Here is a 17388-nt window from a genome sequence, read left to right on the forward strand (position 1 = left end):
GTACACACTGGAGGGGGGGCAACTCATGTAAAATAGAGCCAGTTTGTACAGGGACCTCCAAATTGCTTCTTTTTCCTGCCAGTACAGGTACGGACTGTCTGACATGCCTACTTGGATGCTGTCACCGATGTAATCCTTTAACAGACAGACGCACGCTTGTCGCTGCTGCTTTGAGGATTCAAGTGCGGCTACAGCCCACACAATTCACAAAGACAGAAAAAAAAAAGAATATTTTTATTGTTTGTGGAGCACACTTTGAGGGTTACACCACCCTTTAACAGACAGACGCACGCTTGTCGCTGCTGCTTTGAGGATGCAAGTGCGGCTACAGCACACACAATTCACAAAGACAGAAAAAAGAAGAAGAATATTTTAATTGTTTGTGTAGAACACTTTGAGGTGTCACCACCCTTTAACAGACAGACGCACGCTTGTCGCTGCTGCTTTAAGGATGCAGGTGCGGCTACAGCCCACACAATTCACAAAGACAGAAAAAAAAAGAACAATATTTTAATTGTTTGTGTAGCACACTTTGAGGGTGTCACCACCCTTTAACAGACAGACGCACGCTTGTCGCTGCTGCTTTAAGGATGCAGGTGCGGCTACAGCCCACACATTTCACAAAGACCAAAAAAAAAAGAACAATATTTTAATTGTTTGTGTAGCACACTTTGAGGGTGTCACCACCCTTTAACAGACAGACGCACGCTTGTCGCTGCTGCTTTAAGGATGCAGGTGCGGCTACAGCCCACACAATTCACAAAGACAGAAAAAAAAAGAACAATATTTTAATTGTTTGTGTAGCACACTTTGAGGGTGTCACCACCCTTTAACAGACAGACGCACGCTTGTCGCTGCTGCTTTAAGGATGCAGGTGCGGCTACAGCCCACACAATTCACAAAGACAGAAAAAAAAAGAACAATATTTTAATTGTTTGTGTAGCACACTTTGAGGGTGTCACCACCCTTTAACAGACAGACGCACGCTTGTCGCTGCTGCTTTGAGGATGCAGGTGGAATCTAGACGGGATTTGGAACCGAGGACACACTACCTCCATCAATTGTCTAAATCCCACTGCACTAATGTCGGATACCGGACGCACGTCTAACACCAACATAGCAGTCAAGGCCTCAGTTATACGTTTTGCTTCAGGATGACTGCTGTCGTACTTCATCCTCATCGCTAGGGACTGTTGGAGGGTCAATTGTTTAGTAAAAGTAGTGATGTTCCTACTTCCTCTCTGGGATGATGAACAACTCCCAGCAGCAGCAACAGCACTAGGAGGAAGTGGTTCTTGATCTTTCCCTATTTTATTTTTATCGGAGAAAGTTTGGTCCTCCATTTATGTTATATTGATATATATACGTGCGGCTAAAGCGCACACAAACACAGAAAATATTTTTTTATTTTTGCTGGAGAGTAGTGCACTTTGTGGGTTACACCACCCTTTAAGAAATGAGCCAGCCGGCTCTTTACTTATGGGACACAGGCGCACGCTTGGCGCTGCTCCTTTGTTGATGCACGTGCAGCCACAGTGCACACAAGTCACAAACACAGAAAATATATATTTTTTTGGTTTGGAGTGTACTTTGGGGGTTACAGAACCCTTTAACGGTCAAGCCAGCCGGCCCTTTACTTATGACACAGGCGCACGCTTGGCACTACTTTGTTGATGCACGTGCGGCTACTGCGCACACAATTCACAAACACAGAAAATAATTTTTTTTTTGGTTTGGACTGGAGTGTACTTTCGGGGGTTACAGCACCCTTAACGGTCAAGCCAGCCGGCCCTTTACTTATGACACAGGCGCACGCTTGGCACTACTTTGTTGATGCACGTGCGGCTACTGCGCACACAATTCACAAACACAGAAAATAATTTTTTTTTTGGTTTGGACTGGAGTGTACTTTCGGGGGTTACAGCACCCTTAACGGTCAAGCCAGCCGGCCCTTTACTTATGACACAGGCGCACGCTTGGCACTACTTTGTTGATGCACGTGCGGCTACTGCGCACACAATTCACAAACACAGAAAATATATTATTTTTTTAGCACTTGGGGGGAGCACCCCTGATGGACAGAGCACCCCCTGGACAACACTTCAGCACCCCTTTAGGACTGGGACACTGCACAGGACTTTGGAGTGGACACAGCCCCTATGGAGAACTGACTGCACAACACAGTCCAGCCAGCCCCTATGGACTTTGAAGTAGTGGACACAGCCCCTATTAACAACAGCAGCACAGCACAACACAGCCAGCCCCTATGGACTTTGAAGTAGTGGACAACAGCAGCACTACACTACACTACACTACACAGCCCTAACTCCCACCCTCCCTCTTCACTGTCCACAGCCGAGTGAGAAAATGGCGCCGACGTGTGTACCTTATATAGGATCCAAAACCTGCGAGACTCGGAAGGCGGGAAGATGACGTTTTGCCTCGATTTCAGATCCGAGTCAGGCGGGAAAAGTCGAGCCTGACTCGGATCGGACTCGGATCGGGGGGGCTCGGGGGGGTTCGGATTTCAGAAATCCGAACCCGCTCACCCCTAGTATATAACTATCAATAGCAGGAATCTGTAAAATCTTTGTAATGCACCACGTTCTAGAATCCATTTGAGCAACCATTGTACTACACACAGCGCCTGTGGGATAATATGCTAATGACACAGAATGCATCTTGTGTACATAGACGCTTCCTACCTTCTTCTATGAACCGCTGCTGTGTCTAAGGACACAGCCATCGGATCATTTACGTGGATATTGGTCATCTGAGTAACCATCAGGTTACTGAGGATGGCCATGAAATTCACACCGCTGAGGCCAGTGAGGCTGCGTTAGAAGATGCAGACACACCTCGGCACGGCCAAAATAAGGGGGCGACGCCCCCTGATCAGCACATGCGCAATACAGATCCTGCACATGCACCAATCGGGAACTATCGGAGTTGTATGCAAACTATCGGGTTTGCATACAACTCTGAATTCGTTTCTGTATGGATAAATCAGTGTCTCATGTGGGGCAATTCTCATTTGGGGCAATTCACACATGCGACTGACAAAGAGAACAGTCTATAAGAATACACATTTTAAGCAACATATGTTTTCATGAAATCAAAGCTTTACAAATAGCTATGGACAGTGAAGGCAGCCATTTTGTGTGCTGAACCAACATGTGTAATGCTGCAGTCTATCAATGAGACCTGAATATGTATTTTTCTCAGTCGTCATTATATTTAAAGGGCTTAAATAGTGACCTTTCCGTGAAAAACTAGTTGCCATTGAATTTACGGATGAAAGTCTGATTGGTTAAGCCCACGATATGGCAGCATTCCCTGTGTCGGTGACTTCAGTAAATTGAGACTCTGAGCATGTGACAGCCATTTCCCTATGCCCATCAGAAACACCACCCTAGGACACTGCAAAATATCTGTTTTTTAAATGGATGTGTAGGTCACGTATGTTAAATCCTGTAACTCTGTGGGTGACTTACATACATGTTTGTGAATTTTACAACATATGTCATAATAAGCAAACATTTATGTAGGGTTTAAGTAGTTTGAAATATAACCCTAATGATAATCAATGTGTTAGTGAGGAGGGTATTATCTTATATATGATTGCTGGTTTTTTTTTCTTACCACTGTCACCTAATAGATTTGTAGCTGTTATCAATAAGTTTCACAGTTCCTGTTTGTTACCAAACTGGTTAAGGAGGGTTCCTGGAGTCCTTCAACATAGAAGTCAGGATATATTGGGATTCTCTCTGCGCAAGTCGGGACCCAAAAACAGAACTGGTTATTAGTGTGCATCGTCCTCTCAGTAATTGTGTCTATGTGCAACAATGCTCATTTAACACAGATTTACTTAGAGCTCAAACCTGTAAAGCAGAGGCAGGCAAATTTCACCATGAATTCATAAATACTATGGTATTTCTTCTTCAGGGTCCATAGGCTCCACAGGGAGACCTTGGGGTGTAGGTGATGGTTTAGACATCTGGGCACCACTAAGTTAATTTTTCTCTCTCTATATACCCCGCCCCTGAGCCAGAGGCACCTCAGTTTCGTTTGGTGCCTGGCCGGAATTGGGTCACTGTAACGCCGTGGGGGCTGTAAAACAGCCCCCACGGGAATTGTTTATTTTTAACAAGAAATAACTTAGAGCAGGCAGCACCATACTGTACTTTGGATGTCCGCGCTGCCACTCCATCACCCTGCCAGGCCGCGACCCCAGTACTGATCTGGGGATGGTGGCGGGACCCTGAGGTCTGTGCTAGCCAGACCTAGCGGGACTCCCTGACTGCAGCCGGATCTATGGGGAGCAGGTAAGGCGTGTTGCAGTCCTTTCCCCCGGGTCTCAGGGGACAGACAGGGGATGAAGGCAAGTGGAGCCAGGCCACCAGTACCCCTGCGCTTCCACCAGACCACAAGGGACCTTATGCTGCACAGGAACCAGCGTCCCAGGGGTTAATTGCCGGCCAGGAGACGCAGCATTCCCTGTTACAGCGGCTCCTCCCCTTAGCTCAGTGCGCCTTCTGCTTAGGTCAGGCTTGTCTGCAGCAATACTCCTATGGGCACGCCCACTCTGAGGTCTCTGGTGGCCATTTTCTCTATCTGGCTTGTCGCAGCTCCCTCAGGACGTCGCGGAGCCCGTTCCCCCTACATACCTCTCCTCCTGGTCAGCGTATGTAACACTATATCCTACCAGACACTGGGTCTGTGTAGTTGATCTGTAGTGCCATTGTGCAGGTGTTTCTGCATTGTATGTGACTTGTGCTAGCGCTGTCTGTATCTTTTTTTCATTACTGTCAAGTATATTACTATGCCTTTCCTCATTTCTCCTGCCCTTACAGTACTGGCTGTTGTCAGGGTGGTTATATTACCTCACATTTATAAGAAATATAATTGTGTGGTTGTCACATACCAAGTACTTTTCCTCAGCCTTTATGTCTGACAATGAGGATGATGTGCACACTGCTGCGCCCCCTCTGCTGTCATGTAAGAGTTGTGCTGGCGTTCTGTTACCCCTTTCCTGAGGAACACTGTTCCAAATGGGAAACACCCCCTGCTGTGTCTTTCAGGAGCAGCCGCTAGGCCCGCCATGGCTATCTCATGGGTGGCCAGGGCCATGGAATTTTGGGCAGACTCCCTGGAGGATTCATTTTCTACGGATGTTTCTGGAGATCAGGTAACTCTTGTAGGTACATATTAATGAGGCTGCTTTATATGTCAGCCTCTTGACTTCCAGGATTGCAGCTGCTGCAGTGGCACCTCGTTGTTCCTTGTGGCTGCGCTCCTGGAGAGCAGCCGCTGATTCCAAGAAGGGTTTGGAAGGTCTTCCTTATAATGGTAAAATCTTGTTTGGGCCTGATTTAGGCAAGATTGTTGACACATTGGCAGCGGCGAAGTCTGCGTGTCTGGCTTCTGCACCTATGCCTTTAGGGTCTTGGGCCTCGTCCTTTCAGTCCTATCGGCCCCAAGGAAAGCCTAAGGCTCAGCTCTTTCATAAACAGTCAGTCTACAAAAAGGCTACCAGACCCAGGAAACAGGCAGAGAGTGCTCGTCGTCAGGCTTCCAAGTCCGAGGATAAGCCCTCAGCCTGATGAGGTGGGCCTCCCCCTGGGGGATCCCAGGGTGGAAGGCCGACTTCTTCAATTTGCCCAGTACTGGTGTCAAACCACGATGGACACTTGGGTAAGAGAATTGGTCTCTCAAGGGTACACCCTTTCATTTCGCAGAATATATATCACAGAGTGTGCCATACCTATTTTCAGTGGTGTCGTCCCAGAGGTTATGACCCTCTGGTATTTAGGATACCTGTTACAAGTCGCGGTCATGATTTGTCTCCTTCAAGCAGATTACTCAGTCAGGACGGGGGTTACTTCAGTTTCTTCTGTTGCTAGGCGATCGGCACGTCTCAGGATATAAAAATATCATCCTCAGTGCAGCATGATTGGTCCATCCTCCTATTTGTACACACTGGACTTTTGCCGCCTCGCCGACTATAGCGTTCCTGTGGGTTCACTTGGCTCAGCGGCATGAGCAGTATCCTGTCGACTCTGCTGGAAGGATCTCCGTTTCCTCGGTTCTGTCTCCCAGCTGCCTCTGGCTCTTGTGGCCTCTCCTATGGCTCCCTAGCCGCACCATCAACTCCCGTACTGTGCTGTGGCTTCCATATCTCACCTGTGGCTTCCTAGCTGCACCGGCAGTGACGGCCCTCCAAGCCGAATCAGCATTCTCGGCAGGTCAGTGGACACTAATTTGTACACAAACTTGTACACTTACTTGTACACAAACTTGTACACAAACCGGTACTCTAACTTATGTACTGTCCATTAGGACTTTGGATGCTAATTTGTACTAACCTGTACACAAACTTGTGCTCAAACCTATGTATATTCCATCAGAACTGTGGATGCTACTTTGTACACAAACCAGTACACAAACTTGCACTCAAATCTATGTACTGTCCGTCAGGACTTTGGACACTGATTTGTACACTAACTTGTACACAAACTAGTACTCAAATCTGTGTACTAATTGTCAGGACATTGTATCTGGTTCACTGCCCAAGCCACAACATCAGCTCTCCAAGCCAAATCAATTGTCAAGCTCTTCAGCATTGGCTCCAAGCCGAACCATCGGCTCTCAAAGCCAAATCAATTATCTATCTCTTCAGCACGGGCCTCAGGCCACCTTTTCTACTCTTATAACCATACTCCATTCCTACTGTTGCTCTCATCATTGAATCCTTTTGTACCTCCATGTGAATTGCTACTACCTCGAACTATAAGTCCAGGCGGCCGCCTAAGTACCGGTGAATGTATCCCAGTTCTAAGCAGAAGATCTCGCTAGCCTGGTTCTAGATTTTTCACATGGAGTAAGCATTGGATATCATAACAATACTTTCCTTCAAGCGGGTTTGGATCTTGGTCTCCGCTTAGCCTCACTGAAGGTGTATGTCTCAGCTCTATCAGTTTGGTTTCAACTTAGGATTGCTCCTCTACCGGATATTCACACTTTCCTACAAGGTATCCATCGGATTCAGCCTCCCTTTGTCCCTCCTGTGGCTTATTTGTTTTTTGATGTTGTCCTTAAGGCTCTCCAGAGCCCGCCATTTGAACCGCTGGCCTCAGTGGATCTCAAATGGTTGACAGCTAAGACTGTTTTTCTCTTGGCCATAGCTTTGGCCAGAAGGGTGTCAGACTTAGGGGTGCTCTCCTGTCACTCCCCATTTCTGATTTTTTAATCGCCCTGGTTTCCTTCCTAAGGTGGTCTCTACTTTCCACATTAATGAGGAAATTATTATTCCGGCCTTTCAATCCCCAGAACTCTTGGCAGGTGAGGCCTCATTGGATGTGGTACATGCTCTCAGGATTTATGTGGACTGTACCAGTTCTCTTCGGAAATCAGACTCCTTGTTTGTCTTCTACAGTTTTCACAAGAAGGGATGGCCAGCCAATAAACAGACATTGGCTAGGTGGATTCATATGATGATATCTGAGGCTCAAGAGGGCCTTCCTGTTCCGCCTTCTGTAACTGCTAATTCTACTCGGTCTGTAGGTCCATCGTGGGCAGGTCGCCGTGGTGCCTCGGCAGTTCAGCTTTGTAAGGCGGCCACGTGGTCTTCTGTCCAGACCTTTTTAAGGTTCTATGCATTTGATACCTTTGCCTCTCAGGATGCTTCCTTTGGGTGCCGGATTCTCCTGTCAGTTCAGGAGCGTCCCCACCCTTAAAGGACTGCTTTGAGACATCACCAAGGTCTCCCTGTGGAGCCTATGGACCCTGAAGAAGAAAATGAGAGATATGTTAAGAACTTACCTTTGTTATCGCTCTTTCTTCGAAGTCCATAGGGTCCACAGGGCACCCACCCTGACGCTCCTAGCTTCAGATGGGCTTTGCTCTGGTCACCGGTTTTTCAGTCTCCTTCTATGTGAGAATGTGATTCCTGTGTGTTCCAGACTTCCTTCTCTCTTCTTTATCCTCCTCCGGTCTTTGGCTTATTACGAACTGAGGTGCCTCTGGCTCAGGGGCGGGGTATAGGGAGAGTCCAGTGTGAATGCACTATGCGCACTCCCCCATGGTTCTCCGTCGTATCTACAGATCTGCCGCACATGCTGCTCAATCTGAAGATCTGGCTGACGACCCCATGCATTTCAATGTGGCAGGGGAACGACATCTTGTGCGGTCATTCACCACGATATGTTGTTCCATTGCATCTTACGTCGGCTGGGTACACAGGTCGTCTAGTGCGGTGGTTCTCAAACTCGGTCATCAGGACCCCACACAGTTCGAGTTTTCCACGTCACCTAGCAGGTGTACTCATTACTCACTGACACATTTTAAAAAATCCACAGGTGGAGCTAATTATTTATTGTTTTTTTCTGTGAAGACACCTGGAAAACATGCACTGTTTGGGGTCCTGAGGACCGTTTGAGAACCTGTGCTCTAGTGTGTACCGAGCTTTAGGTCTTCTTAGTTCAAATGACACTGTTAGCATTGCATGTTGCATTGCAGGTACAATTAACTTGTCTTCCAGCACCAAACATCATGCACATTGCCATAAGACATTATTTTATACGAGAGCTGGTAGACAGAACTTTAATCAGCTTAAAATATGTGACAAGTGAGGAGGATATTGCTAATATGTTGACCAAAGGTCTGACGTCACATGTACTAACTGCCTTTCTACAAAACTGTGGACTGTAATGCATTTAAAATGTTGATGTGTTATTCTAAGTTTTGTTTTACATATCACCCTGTGTTTTTGGTTACAGGTTAGACACCCAAAAAGTGGAATGGTTATATTAATGTGTAACCAGAAGCCTTGAGCGAGGGAGGGTGTTGGAGGAGAGCGCTCTGCGCTGTCTCCTCCTCTCTCTGGCTCTAGAACCGGAACTACTGGAAGCGCAACCCCCTACTCTGACCAAGTGTGCTACTGCACATGCGCATTTTCTCTGCACGTGTTCTCTCCTCTGTCCTGTATATTACCGTAAGAAGCCTACTTCACCACTGAGTCACCACCGCTAGCAATCTATTATATTTAAAATCAAATGTTCTGACTGACTCATCAATGGCCAGTCCACATGAAACATGAAAATCGGAGAGTATAATCCTTCCATGATGTAGGTGTCCAATAAGCAGGGATTTTTCAAAATTGGACTCCTAAGGGGGTGAAAAGGGCTAAAATATTTCCTTCCCATGTGCAATGTCCTACCTGACTGACTCATCGTGGCTGCAGCACAGTCCAATATTCAAATAGGGGAGCCACACCAACTGTCACCCCAACTGCTGCCAAACATCACTGGCAGTTGGTGTGGCTCCCCTATTTGAATGACTGTGCTGCAGCTCCACAACTGGAGCCCCCACTAGCCGAATGATCCTGACGTGGCTTATGAGGCAGACAGCACTGCAAAGGGTAAAATGTGTATTCACAAATTCCTCAGTAGCTCTTAGGTCAGAGGTGAGTGAGGGTAGGAATGTGTTACTACACAGGTGAGGGAGGAAAATGTGTTACAACAGCAGTGAGAGGGGAATATGTTACTATAGAGGTGAGGGAGGGGAATGTATTACTACACAGATGAGGGAGGGGAATGTGTTACGGGGAGGGAGGGGGATGTTTTACTGCACAAGTGAAGGAGGGGAATGTCAAGTGTGTTACTACAGGGTGAGAGAATGGAATGTGTTACTACACAAGTGAGGTAGGGGAATATGTAACTACAGAGGTGAGCGGGGGCTTATGTGTTACTACAAAGGAGAGGGAGGGGAATAAGTTACTACAGGGATAAGTGAAGGTTACTACAGGTGTGTGGGAGGGATTGTATTTCTACACAGGTGAGGGAGGGGAATATTGAATGAACAACACAGTTGAGAGAGGGAAATGTGCTACTTCAGAGGTGAGGAAGTGGAATGTGTTAATACACAGGTGAGGGAGGGTAATGTCTGGAGACACGCTGTGTCTATGGCATGTTAGACTTACGTAGAAGGCTGATAGCGGCAGATGTGAGATGCTTTCAGTGGGCGTCTCTAAGTACTGGATGGCAAGTGAGTCATTAGCATATTTTCACAATGCAATACGTGAGAGATCACAGTTGCGACTGCATAAGCGTACATCTCTGAATCAGCCCTAAATCTCTCTGCACATTTTAAAACTGCTGAACTTGCAGTGCTACATGGTTTTCCCAGTGGTGCAAATTTCCTCCTCCTTTTTGCTCCCAAATCTGAATCAGGCCCTATATGGGCATTATTGTAATTCAGCACATACATAATTACTCAGAGGACAGTGCACATTACAAACAATTTTTTGGGGGGGGAGTCCTGACCTGCCCCGAGGGATACCCGCTAAATCCTTAATGGGAGTATGGGTAACTTAACATTGAATATAGTAGTATTTATGTGAATTTGATCATGAATCCTGGCTTAAAAAGATAAAATCTGATCTAGAACATATTTTTATTTATATCAATTGTGTTTACCCAGCTACTGTAGTACTACAAATCCCAGCAATAGGCTGTCAGGGCATGCTAGGATACAAAATGCTGCAGCAGGCGCATGGCCCAAACTTGCTTTGAATAGATAATATACTGTTATATTTAGTGATATTCTTTAGCAATGCAGATTCCTCCACTGTTAAAATATTTCTGCAATTGACGATCATTATGTTTCGTGCTCAGGATTATTGCAGGATGGTGCTTGTAAGATGTGTCCCTCACTGGGGTCTTCTTTGTCTCTTGTAGAACTTTAAGCAGAGTGTGGATGGTCACTGTGCACTGAAGGATGCAGTGCTGGAAGAAGGCCACAGGCTGATGGAAGTGCTTGTATCTCACAGGCCAGGTAATGGGGGACGTACATTGCAGACGCACCATATGTCAGCTGTGGGTTTGCATGCCAGAAGACAGCATGACAGATTGTAGACAGCATGTCTGTCCTCTAATATGTTGATGAAACAACAAATCTAGACAAAGATAAATACAAATTTGACACCTATGTTTCAGTGGAACTGGTTGTGTGTGTGTTTCATTTATTAACAAGATAGATGATCATGTACAGAGCCCTTATTATTCATAAGGCTGACTATGATGAAGCCTAGGGGCCCTGCAGGAAGATGTTGCAAGACACACTCATATTCAGCTAAGGTGTGCTTTGAGACAGTGAGGAAGGGGTGGTGGGGGAATGACAGCGGACCAATAGCATACTAGCGGCAGGGTTGTCACACTTCGAGGACATGTGACCGCCGCCATCACAGCTGTTGTCATTGCCACTGCCTGGTGGAAGTTCTCTCTCCTCCAGACCTCAGCAAACACAGGGACAGGAGATTCTGCAAGATTTGTGGGATTATAGCCACCCAGGAGAGATCAATCACCGAGTGCAGAGTAAGGATACAAGCATAGGGGTGGAGCCAACTGGATTGAAGATCTGGAGTGCACACACTAGGACAGACACTGCAGCCTACTGATAAGTCAAGTGCATAGTGCAGGACGTCGCCACTACACACACATGGACATCCAAAATCCTGACCACCACCTTCAGGGTGAGGGAGATGTACGTTGTGCACACCATACGGGAAGAGCCCTCTCCCCACCAAGGGTCATCTTACATATTCCATTCCCAGTGTGTGACTGCACTATCGGTAGAGGCCACACTGCAGACATGCCACAGGGAGATATCACCACTATTCAGAATACAGACGATGGAACACCGTAAAAAGGCCGCGGCCATTTTTCCGGTGTTCTGCGCATGCACAGTAGACTCCAGGCACACTCTAGTGCCCGGAGTCTACTAATGCTCCAGTGGCTGGCCAGCCGCGTCAGTCGGCTGCCAGCCACCGGGGAGAGAGGAGGGAGCCCAGCACGGGCAATGCACAAAGGCCCCCTCCTCTCTTTAAGACGCCCCTGTACTGTCCTATTGTTTGTGGTAAGCTGCTGAATAAAAAAGGGGTGTCCTCCCTTATGGCATATATTGTAAAGATACAATATTCAGCGCTAAACCTTTCTAGACATTTATGGTGCACTGATTGTGCTTGATAGCTCGGATATGTGCCCTAATCCTAGGATATTACTCATATAGTAATTCTCAGCAGACTGTCAAATCAAGTACAAAAAATGTCAATAGTTCAATATTCTATATAGGCACACTTCATTGGCAGTACTGATGCCCTTATTGAGTATGGGGATTCAATGCTTATGTGTGGGGGAGAGATTAGCGGCGTCCCGCTTTCTCTTCCAATAGGTACAGTTCTGATGTAGAGAATTATGTTTGAGTCAAATGGTTGTTGTTTCATCTTTTGGCTATGCTGTATTAGAGCATATACTGTTGCTCATTTTCTACTCAAGCCTACCAGACACACTCACCATACAGAACCTGCAGTACGGTGAAACATTGAAATGCTGGAAAGGTCCCGAAGTACCTTAAAGCCTAGGGGCCCAGCCATGGGTTAATACGGCCCTGATTATGTAACCAAATAAGTTTCCATTAGCTGGCTAAGGGGTCTGTCCTGTTGAACACCAGATTTTTGCTTTACGGTTGAAGAATCTAGTATGTTGGTCAGAGGGTGGAAAAATATAATAGCGAGTTTCAGTCAGCAGAGAGATTTTCTGCAGTGTAGATGCTAACCAACCTGGTTTTGCCATTTAAAAATTTGCGGCTTTAAATCTAGTGGCTGAAGTGCTGAAATGTCACTGCTGCCCGCTATTTGCAGGGTATCACATTTGTGCCATGAAGGATGAGGAGAGAGAGATTGGGAGATTGAGTGTTTATGGGAAAGATTTCTGGACTGCACAACCTGACTTTTGCAATCAATAGAGGTTTTTAGCATAATCATGGCCAAGGTTATAGGCCCACCCACCATATCCAGGTAACCTCTTTCGGGTGGGTCCCTAACATACTAGGGTTCAAATCCAGAGCGCAGGACCCCCCCAAAACTGGCCCAGCCAAGCCGCCCCAGGGCACCACCATAGTAAGAAAAGTGCAGTGTAAAGAGATAGTTAGGAGCAGCTGCAGCTCCATATAAAGATTGAGATTGAGTGTTTATCATATCACCAGGGCCGGCGCTTCCATTAGGCAACTTTAGGCAGGTTGCCGGGACCTGAGGGGCGGCACGCTGAGGCAGCATTGGAGAGGGGGCATTGTGCTGCCCAGGGCCGGATTAAGGGGGGGGTGACAGGGGCGGTCGTCCCTGGGCCCCCACACACAGAGGGCCCCCACGCAGGGTCGATGTGACCCTGCCGATAACAGGTGCCGGCGGTACCTGTTCCCGGGAGGAGGGTGCTCTGCAGTTGCATGCAGCAGCACAGTCAGTGCTGCTGCATCAGCTTGGGGCAGGGCGGTAGTGCACAGCACAAACACACAGCCGCCAGCACCGGCAGCTGTGTGTTTGTTTTAGCAGCCAATGAGAGTCAGTCAGACTCTCATCGGCTGCTGCTCCCACTGCCGGAGCCTCCGTCTTCCGGCTCCCGCAGTGGCTGATGGGAGTTCTCCCATCATGCAGAGCCAACCGGACGGAGGAGCAGACAACGGAGCGGGGATTAAGGTAAGTGGAAGTTGTTATTTTGTGTGTGTCTGGTGGGGGTACTACTACTACTAGGGGCACTGCTGGGGGGGTACTACTACTAGGGGCACTGCAGGGGGGGTACTACTACTACTAGGGGCACTGCAGGGGGTACTACAAGGGGCACTGCTGGGGGGGTACTACTACTACTAGGGGCACTGCAGGGGGGGTACTACTACTAGGGGCATTGCAGAGGGTACTACAAGGGGCACTGCTGGGGGGGTACTACTACTACTAGGGGCACTGCAGGGGGTACTACAAGGGGCACTGTTGGGGGCGGTACTACTACTACTAGGGGCACTGCAAGGGGTACTACAAGGGGCACTGCTGGGGGGTACTACTACTACTAGGGGCACTGCAGGGGGTACTATAAGGGGTACTGCTGGGGGGTACTACTACTAGGGGCACTGCAGGGGGTACTACTACTCGGGGCACTGCAGGGGGTACTACTCGAGGCACTGCAGGGGGTACTACAAGGAGCACTGCTGGTGGGGACTACTAGGGGCACTGCTGGGGGGACACCTGGTGGCACTGCTGGGGGGACTACTAGGCCACTACTGGGGGACACAGCATAGAGGGGGATTACTACTAGGGGTACTCCTGGGGGGTTTACTGTTGAGGGGGGACTGCTACTGGGGGCACTGCTGGGGCAGACTGCTACTGGGGGCACGGCTGGGCTCGGCTCGACTCTGTGTGGCTTGAAGGGGCCCCCCGCAACTTAGTTGCCCTGGGGCCCCGACAAGCCTTAATCCGGCCCTGATGCTGCCTCTCCCGAGCACCACTCCTGTTGGCTGAGAGACCCCCTGAAACCTGCATACCCCTATGGCAGGCGTCCATCTACACCCGTCTCCCGCAGAAAGCAGAAAAAACTCCAAACGCCAAGAGAGTAGAAAGAAACTGCTGAAGCTGGGTCCTGCTCCGGTGATGTGAGTGTGTCATTGGTCGGCCCACACTGCTGCTCCTACCCCAGTCTACTTGGCTTCAAGTTCTATGCTCGAGTATGGCTGATGGCAGGATCGGGACCAGCGTCTTAACCTCCGTTGCTGCCTCACACCCACAGAGGATAACTCCCTGCCGTGGGACACTGAGCCTCCTCTCCCCCGAGGTAAGCTGCTGCTGTTCTGACGGTCTTTACTCCTCCCCCCGCTGTTGCCACCCGGATCGAGATCAGCGTCTTTCCCCCGGCTGCTGCCTCCTGCCTTCCAGTCCCTTGAGGGCACCTGCTGTTTGCTGAGGGTAGAGGAGCCCGTGCCCTACTATTGATACTACCTGTCTCCTGCCTACTATCTGCTTGCCTGCCTATTAACTACATACCTATGTACCTGCCTACTCTCTACTTACCTACCACCTGCCTACATACTAAATACCTACTGTCTACCTAACTACCTACTGTAAATGTACCAACTGCCCACCTTCACACTACCTACCTTACTACTTATCTACAGTCTACTATCTACATACTTACCTACCACTTGCTTACATACTACCTGTATTTATGTATGTATATATTAGGGGTGTGCACCGGCCACTTTTCGTGTTTTGGTTTTGGATCTGGATCTTTCTTCGTGTTTTGGATCTGGATTGGTTTTGCCAAAACCACCCTTCCATGTTTTGGGTTCTGGGTTTTGTGTTTTGGATCTGTATTTTTTTGAAAAAAAGCATAAAAACAGCTAAAATCACAGAATTTGTGGGTTTTTCTGCTCCTATGCTATTATTAACCTCAATAACCTTAATTTCCACTCATTTCCAGTCTATTCTGAACACCTCACACCTCACAATAGTGTTTTTATGTCCAAAAGGTTGCACCGAGGTAGCTGGATGACTATGCTAAGAGATACGAGTGGGCGGCACAAACACGTGGTCCATCTAGGAGTGACACTGCAGTGGCAGACAGGATGGCAGTTTGAAAAACTAGGCCCCAAACTGTACATAATGCAAAGAAAAAAAAGAGGTGCAAGATGGAATTGTCCTTGGGCTCTCCCACCCACCCTTATGTTGTATAAACAGGACATGCACACTTTAACAAACCAAACATTTCAGCGCCAGGGTCTGCCACACGACTGTGGCTGAAATGATTGGTTCGTTTGGGCCCCCACAAAACAAGCTGGCAATTAATCTGTCCCTACACAAACTGGCTCTACGGAGGCAAGATGTCGTACTCATCCTCCTCATCCACCGATTCCTCACCCTCTTCAGTGTTGTGTACATCCTCATCCTCACAGAGTATTAATTCGTCCCCGCTGGAATCCACAACCACAGGTCCCTCTGTACGTTCTGGAGGCTGGTCTCCCTGGAAGAGTTGATAATTCATTTTATGAACATCATCTTCTCCACATTTTGTGGAAGCAACCTCCTACGCCTTTTGCTGACAAGGTTCCCGGCTGCACTAAACACTCTTTCGGAGTACACACTGGAGGGGGGGCAACTCAGGTAAAATAGAGACAGTTTGTACAGGGACCTCCAAATTGCTTCTTTTTCCTGCCAGTACAGGTACGGACTGTCTGACATGCCTACTTGGATGCTGTCACCGATGTAATCCTTTAACAGACAGACGCACGCTTGTCGCTGCTGCTTTGAGGATGCAAGTGCGGCTACAGCCCACACAATTCACAAAGACAGAAAAAAAAAGAAGAATATTTTTATTGTTTGTGTAGCACGCTTTGAGGGTGTCACCACCCTTTAACAGACAGACGCACGCTTGTCACTGCTGCTTTGAGGATGCAAGTGCGGCTACATTGCACACAAGTCACAAACACATTAAAAAAATAGTTTTTTATTTTTTGGACCACTTTGAGGGTTACACCACCCTTTAACAGACAGACGCACGCTTGTTGCTGCTGCTTTGAGGATGCAAGTGCGGCTACAGCCCACACAATTCACAAAGACAGAAAAAAGAAGAATATTTTTATTGTTTGTGTAGCACACTTTGAGGGTGTCACCACCCTTTAACAGACAGACGCACGCTTGTCGCTGCTGCTTTGAGGATGCAAGTGCAGCTACAGCCCACACAATTCACAAAGACAGAAAAAAAAAGAAGAATATTTTTATTGTTTGTGTAGCACACTTTGAGGGTGTCACCACCCTTTAACAGACAGACGCACGCTTGTCGCTGCTGCTTTGAGGATGCAAGTGCGGCTACAGCCCACACAATTCACAAAGACAGAAAAAAGAAGAAGAATATTTTTATTGTTTGTGTAGCACACTTTGAGGGTGTCACCACCCTTTAACAGACAGACGCACGCTTGTCGCTGCTGCTTTGAGGATGCAAGTGCGGCTACAGCCCACACAATTCACAAAGACAGAAAAAAAAGAAGAATATTTTTATTGTTTGTGTAGCACACTTTGAGGGTGTCACCACCCTTTAACAGACAGACGCACGCTTGTCGCTGCTGCTTTGAGGATGCAGGTGCGGCTACAGCCCACACATTTCACAAAGACAGAAAAAAAAAGAACAATATTTTTATTGTTTGTGTAGCGCACTTTGAGGGTTACACCACCCTTTAACAGACAGACGCACGCTTGTCGCTGCTGCTTTAAGGATGCAGGTGCAGCTACAGCCCACACATTTCACAAAGACAGAAAAAAAAGAAGAATATTTTTATTGTTTGTGGAGCGCACTTTGAGGGTTACACCACCCTTTAACAGACAGACGCACGCTTGTCGCTGCTGCTTTGAGGATGCAAGTGCGGCTACAGCCCACACAATTCACAAAGACAGAAAAAAAAGAATATTTTTATTGTTTGTGTAGCACACTTTGAGGGTGTCACCACCCTTTAACAGACAGACGCACGCTTGTCGCTGCTGCTTTAAGGATGCAGGTGCGGCTACAGCCCACACATTTC

General features: G+C 47.8%; 1 protein-coding gene across 5 annotated transcripts in view; it reads left to right on the top strand.

Moving 5' to 3' along the window:
• AKAP6 (A-kinase anchoring protein 6) overlaps positions 1-17388 on the top strand; it is a 479843-nt gene that overhangs the window by 193225 nt on the left and 269230 nt on the right. For all 5 annotated transcript variants that reach the window (XM_088456596.1, XM_088456595.1, XM_088456597.1 and 2 more), the window contains one exon: positions 10737-10833. In XM_088456596.1, coding sequence (XP_088312722.1) covers positions 10737-10833 — 97 coding nt within the window. The remainder of the gene's footprint in view (positions 1-10736; positions 10834-17388) is intronic.

This window comes from Taudactylus pleione, unplaced genomic scaffold (assembly GCF_031769625.1).
Source record: "Taudactylus pleione unplaced genomic scaffold, aTauple2 ptg000707l, whole genome shotgun sequence".
NCBI classification, from domain to species: domain Eukaryota; kingdom Metazoa; phylum Chordata; class Amphibia; order Anura; family Myobatrachidae; genus Taudactylus; species Taudactylus pleione.